The sequence below is a fragment of the Coloeus monedula genome (assembly GCF_965178545.1).
Source record: "Coloeus monedula genome assembly, chromosome: 24".
Taxonomy (NCBI): Eukaryota; Metazoa; Chordata; class Aves; order Passeriformes; family Corvidae; genus Coloeus; species Coloeus monedula.
In genome coordinates this window covers 3,317,166-3,323,245 of record NC_138804.1, presented here as the reverse complement: position 1 = coordinate 3,323,245, position 6,080 = coordinate 3,317,166, and the positions used below count along the sequence as shown (strand labels likewise).

The 6,080-nt window shown below is 68.4% G+C and overlaps 1 protein-coding gene across 1 annotated transcript; it reads left to right on the top strand.

The window, feature by feature from the left end:
* The first annotated feature begins 68 nt into the window (after positions 1-68).
* EVA1B (eva-1 homolog B) lies at positions 69-2,883 on the top strand. The gene is made up of 3 exons (XM_082296716.1): positions 69-198; positions 1,492-1,608; positions 1,701-2,883. The coding sequence occupies exons 1-3, from the start codon at positions 120-122 to the stop codon at positions 2,108-2,110; spliced, it is 606 nt and encodes a 201-aa protein (XP_082152842.1). The 5' UTR covers positions 69-119; the 3' UTR covers positions 2,111-2,883.
* The last annotated feature ends 3,197 nt before the right edge of the window (positions 2,884-6,080 follow it).

The window sequence follows — 6,080 nt, the reverse complement described above, 5'->3', positions numbered from 1 at the left end:
GGGAGCGGGACGAGCCCCGGCCCCGCGCCCCGCTCAGCACCGGCCGGAGCTGCCATTGGCTCCGGCAGGAGCGCTGACCGCCAGCCGCCTCCGAACTATTTCCTGTTGCTGCAGCGTTAATGCTAAACAGACCTTGCTCTCTCTTCCCTCGCTCCAGCCAAAGTGCAGCGGCTCTGCCGCCGCCGCCTTCCCACCCCGGTGAGTACCAGCCCCGGGTACCGCGTGGGGCGCAGCACAGGGCACCCTGAGGGACCTCAACCCGCGGCCACCCAGCCCCGACGGCCACCGCGGCTGTCGTGGCTCGGTCCCGTCCCGGCTCAGGTGCTCTGGCGTTGGGGGACGCGGGGCTGGTGGACGCGGGCGCAGTGCGGGGATACGGGGGCTGAGGGCACAGGGCTCGGTAACACACAGCTCGGGCTGTGGGGACGTAGCGGTTGAGGATGCGGAGCGGGCGGCTTGGGGACACGGTGTAGTGCTCGGGGACGCAGCACTGAGCGACTCGGGGCTCGGCTCTTGGGGACGCTTGGGGACCCGCAAGGCCCTACAGCCAGCCCAGCCCTCATCAGCACCCTGCCACCGGCGGGGGCTCCCTGGGGTCCCATGGTGGGGCTGTGCCCCTCCAGCCCCACAGCAGCCCCTTGCCGGGGCAGGGGCTGGCCGTGCAGCTGCTCCACGGGAAGGGCACCCGCCCCTCCAAGGGACCCTGGTGGCCTTGTTTTGGGGTGTCCCACTAGGGAGGCTGCCCAGCCCCGGGTCGTGCCGCGGCCCCTCAGCTCTGGACTATCCGGGATGGTTTTGCTGATGTGTCACATTTTCTGCATTGCTTTCCTCATTCCTCCCTCCCTGGAGCCGTTTCTGGGAATGAGCTCGTCCCCTGCCAGGGCCGAATTTCCTCCCGCCCTGCCCTGCCCGCTGTCCTGCCTCCCATCCTTCTCGCTGTCCTGCCTCTCATCCTGACCGCTGTCTTGTCCTGGTGGCCATTGCACTGTGCCTGGCCTTGTCCCTGCACTGCAGGGCCCCACGGCAAAAGGCCAAGGCTGGAGCTGGGCCGGAGCAGTGTGGGGGACAGGGACTGGGACAGGGACGCTGCCCCAAGAGCGTGTGGAGCACGTGTGTGCACATGAGCACGGGCAGCTCCGGCTCCCGGCAGCACCGGCAGCCTGGTGCTGGGACCCTGCTCTGCCCCGTGACCATGGCCGGGCAGGGGACAGAAAGCCTGGCCCGGTGCCACAGATCCACCCGATGCCGTGTCCAGGAGGAGCCGTTCCGTCCCGCTCCCTCAGGAAGGACGGAGGGCGGCGGGAATGGGGCGGCTCCAGCTCTGCATCTGTGGGGTTCCAGCCCTGGATGGAGCAGCCCAGCCCAGGCACGAACCCCTGCTCGGCTGGAGCTCAGCGAGGAGCCCCCGGGTGCGCGGCCTTGAAAGGGACAGGAGACTGGGGGGGTGGGTCCCAGTCCTCTGTAGAGCCGTGCTCAGCCCGTGTCCCGCAGATGCCAAGCATGTGCCGTCCTTGGAGCCGCTGAGAACCGCCAGGCACAGGATGGAGAGTCGCCGGAGGGACATGGAGCTGCTCAGCAACAGCATGGCCGCGTACGCCCACATCCGAGGTGAGCCAGGGGGCTTCTGGAGGGCCCCCGGGGCCATCGCGGGCCCCCGTCAGGCGCGGGCAGGTCCCTCACCCCCTCTGTTCCCCCCGCAGCCAACCCCGAGAGCTTCGGGCTCTACTTCGTGCTGGGCGTCTGCTTCGGGCTGGTGCTCACGCTGTGCCTGCTGGTGCTGCGCTTGTCCTGCCGGCCCTCCCCGCGGACCCCGGCGCGCCCCGGCGACCTCAGCGAGGACGAGGAGGACGACGAGGACGAGGACGAAGAGGACACCGTCGACCGCGCAGCGTCTGAGTCGCTGCTGCCGGTGACCGAGATCCCGCTGGAGAGCCACGGCCCCGGGGACGGGGCGCTGGCCGTGAATGTGTTCGCGTCGGCCGAGGAGCTGGAGCGGGCGCAGCGGCTGGAGGAGCGTGAGCGCATCATCCGCGAGATCTGGCGCAACGGGCAGCCCGACATCCTGGGCTCCGGCACCATCGGCACCCTGGGCCGCGTCCACTACTACTGAGCCCGGCAGCTGCCCTGGCACGGTGTCTGCTCCCCCACAGCTGATCCCACACCGTGCCAGGAGGGACCAGGAGGACAGGGGGGCTGCTCACTGTCCCTGAGATGGCAGAGCTGCCCTGGACTGTCCCTGCACCACGGAGAGCCAGACCCCGGTGTCACGGGCACCCCCGGGGTGTGGACTCGCCCCCGCCGCTGTGGGACACGATGCACTTTGAGCCATTGGTACGACGGCTGGCACCAGCCGAGCAGCCCCGGGACACGCGGGGACAGGGACAAGGACAGGGCAGCCCTTGCTGCCCGGCTCAGCCGGGATTTGGCGGGGGGTTCACCCCGTGGGGCAGGGCCGGGCTGTACGTCCGTGTGAGCCGTGGGCTCCTGCCCCACAAACATGGTGCTGTTGTACACGAACTAGAGCCCAGCGTGGCGGGTCTGGCGTTTTGGGGGGCCCTGGACACAGGGGCGGCCTCGGCCCCTCCCCGCGCCAATTCCCTTCCCGGCCCCACTAAAATTAGCCGGGTCTTTTCCGGCACCGCCCGCAGTGACCCAGCGCCCTCCGGCCGGACCAGGGCGGATGTTCCCGCTGGACTCTGGGCCGGCCGCTGCTCCCCAGGGATGCTGCAGCTCCCGCCGGGCTGACCCGCATCCTGCCCCCCTCCCAGCCCAGCCCAACCCCGCGGGGTGCGGGCCCCCGCTGCCCCCTCCCCGGCAGCTTTATAAAAATAGCTCCTTCCCAGGCTGGTTCCCCGCCGCCGCCAGCGCCAGCAGCATCCAGATGTTTTCCAGATGTTCTCCAGTGGCTGGAGGCCAGGATGTGCCGGGGCTGGGGCTGGGACTGGATTTGGCCTGGGAAACTGTGCGGGGGTGGAGGGGGAGGAAGGGGAGGAGGAGGCCCTGTCCCAGCCCCGCCGCGGGCCCTGGTGGGACCCCTGGTGCCATGGTGGGACCCTTTGTGCCCGGCAGGACCAGCCCAGCCCTCCAGGGACATGGCAGCCATGGCAGCAGAGCCCTGAGCAGCCCCCACACAGCACTCTGTACCCAAAATAGTTTATTTTAAACAATTTCTGTAGGTCCAGGGGCTGTTATGCCTCAAGGAGCAGTACCTGGGTGTGGGGTGAGCATTTGTACCCGACGGGTGCAGAACCAGACTGGGCACAGCAAGGTCGGGGGGGCACAGGGCACCATGTGCCACCCACCTGCCCCGTGCCATGGGTGGGCACCACAGCCCCCCCACACTAACAGGGCAGCCCCTTCCTCACCCGCTCGATCTCCACCTGTGAGGAGAGGCTGTGGTTGTTGGGGGGCACAGGGGACCCCAGCACGGGGCAACCCCTGCCAGGGACTCACCTGCAGCGCCTGGCGCTGGGCCCGCTCCTGGCACAGCTCCTGCCGCAGGTCCAGCAGGTCCCGCCTGCAACATGCCAGGATGGCTCAGCTGGGGCCAGAACAAGCAGTAAACAGCCAGGAGCCACTGGGGACCCCCTGGCACCCCCATCCCCACTCACAGGTGCTGGACTCGCATCAGGTCCACAAGGATGTGCAGGGTCCGGACTTCGGCCTTCAGGTCCTCCAGGGCCAGTGACCTCCCCTCCAACCCCTCTGACACCTCCAGCCCTTCCATGCTCCATGGCAGGACAGGTGCCTGCCCCATGCTGGCGACAGGGGCACAGAGCCCAGCATGTGGCAGCCCCCGGGGCTGCTCCCCGCCACAGGGACTCCCCCCAATCCCCAGGGCGATGCTGGGTGGCCGCTGGCCAGGTACTCGTGGCCGTGTGGCTGTGGGGTGGCTCAGCCTGGCTGTGGTAACTGACACCATGTTGAAGACGTTGGCATCTGCCAAAGAAAGAACAGGAATCAGCATCTGGTGCTAGGCAGGGCCTGGCCACCCTGCAGCCCCCTGCGTGGCCCCTGGTTCCTACCTGGGTCACCAGCTCTGCCCCGCTCCATGTCAGCTGAGGTGCTGGGCTGGGAGTCACTGGGCCTGGGGACAGCAGACGTGTGAAGTGGCACAGCCAGGGAGCTGCCAGCCATGGCCACAAACATGGCCCTAGCACTGGGACATCGCAGTGGCCCTGGACAGCCCAGCACAGCCACGTGTTTCTTACTTGGTGGCCAGCACGGGGGCTGGTTTGGTCTTGGCAGGAACAGGGGGAGCAGGAGCCATCCTCTTGGTGAGTGGGAGCTTGGTCGGCTCCATCCTCGCTGGTGCTGGGAGCTCTGGGGAGAGGAGGCAGGAGCAGGGCTGGGGCTGGGACATACACTGTCAGACGAGAGTGGGGCAGGAAGCGCTTCCTGCTGGGGACATGCCCTGGCCCAGGGGGCCTGTCCCAGGCACATCCCTGTCCTTCCCTCTCCTCCAGCCCAGGGCTCACCCAGTGGGCTCCCTGTCCTCACCCTCCTTGTCCTTCGCTGTGGTTGCAGCTGCTGAGGAGCGAAGGGGCTCGGGGAAGGACCCTTGTTACAGCCTCTCCCCACCCCACATCAGCCCCGCACCAGCCCCACTGTGGTTGGCGCTTCCTCTGTGTGTGGTGGAGCAGGCGGCTGCAAAGCTCCCCTGAGCACCAGCACTGCGGCACGGGCAGGATGTCATCCCGCCACCATCCACAGCACAGCAGCATCCCTGTACCACTGAACCCTGGGGTCACACCAGAACAAGCCCACTGGCATGGTGGGATACAGGACATCAGGCCACGGGCATGTGCCCATGGACCACCCTGTTCTCCTGGCAGACGCCCCATCCCCATGGCAGGCCCCTCTGCCCCCATGGTTGGCCACGCTGTCACTGTGGTGGGTCACCATGTCCCTGGGGTGGGCCAGCAGCCCTGCTGCTGCCTGGTCCCTGCTGCTGCCACCAGTACAGCCTGTCACAGAGGCCTCGCAGACACCAAAAACGGTGCTGGTATTACCCACCCAAAGATACGGCTGAAGCCCCGAGGGCTGCGGGGATGAGGACACCCCTATCCAAGGCCCCAGTGCTCCTTCGCTCCCAGTGGCGCAAGGGTGATGGTGCCCAGAAGTGCCCAGCATCCTGCCAGCCCCTCACTGGCAGCCCTCCTGGGCCCCAGGGCACGGCACAGCCCTGGAGCAGCGCGATCACACGCAGGTGCTGCCGTTGGGATGATCCCCGTGCGCCGCACCCTCGGAGCCGGGGCTGCTTCGTCTTACCTGCCGCTCTGGGGCTGCCCCCGAGGCCGAGCGGTGCCGTGCTATGCCAGGCTCCCCCGGGCCCACACCGCACACGTGATGCCGGAGGAAATCGGCTCGGCGCTGGGAAGGAAGTTGAAGCAGAGAGCACCTCGGTGCTGGTCCACCCCACATCCCTGTGCCCCACCGGGGACTCCGGCTCCCCGGCGCAGCCGCCTCCCCGAACCCACCTCGCGCCCGTCCGCGGGACTGCCCGGCCATCCTGGCGGGACACCGAGGCTCCCGGCCCCGGATGGACACCAGGGCTGGACTCACTGGACTCTGTGTGCTGGGATAGCACTGCCGGCTTCAGCTGCGGGAGAGGGTTTGGGTGAGGGTGGGACTGGAGGGCACCGGGCACTGGGACCGCAGGCACAGCAGAGCCCCACAGAGCCCTGCGTCTCCCCTGGACACCCCCAACTTGGAGCCCCCACCCACCTTCTCCGGCCCTGGGCAGGGCTGGGCCATCTGTGCCACCCGCGGCGTCTCGCTGCTGGCCCTGCACGCCAGGGCTGCGGGAGGAGCCGGGGCCAGCGCAGTGCGGAGCGAGGTGCCAGGGCAGGACCGCAGCCGGCCCGGGGTGACAGCTCACACTCACCCGGCTCTCACAAAGGTTCTGTCACGGAGAGGAAGTGAAACCCCAACCACAGAAGGGCTGAAACCCACAGACCGTGAGTGCATGGGCTGGTGCGGCCACGCTGCTGCTGTCCCTCCGCAGGGCCTGAAGGGTCAGTGTGACACAGGGATCGTGGCTGGTCCCGGCCTGTGCCTGGTCCAGGAGACAGCGTGGA

Bases quoted from the DNA above. Each gene is read 5' to 3' on its own strand.
- EVA1B (XM_082296716.1), top strand. From the start codon at position 120: ATGCTAAACAGACCTTGCTCTCTCTTCCCTCGCTCCAGCCAAAGTGCA. The intron at 199-1,491 runs GTGAGTACCAGC...CGTGTCCCGCAG, and splicing joins GCCGCCGCCTTCCCACCCCG to ATGCCAAGCATGTGCCGTCC. The intron at 1,609-1,700 runs GTGAGCCAGGGG...TTCCCCCCGCAG, and splicing joins CGCGTACGCCCACATCCGAG to CCAACCCCGAGAGCTTCGGG.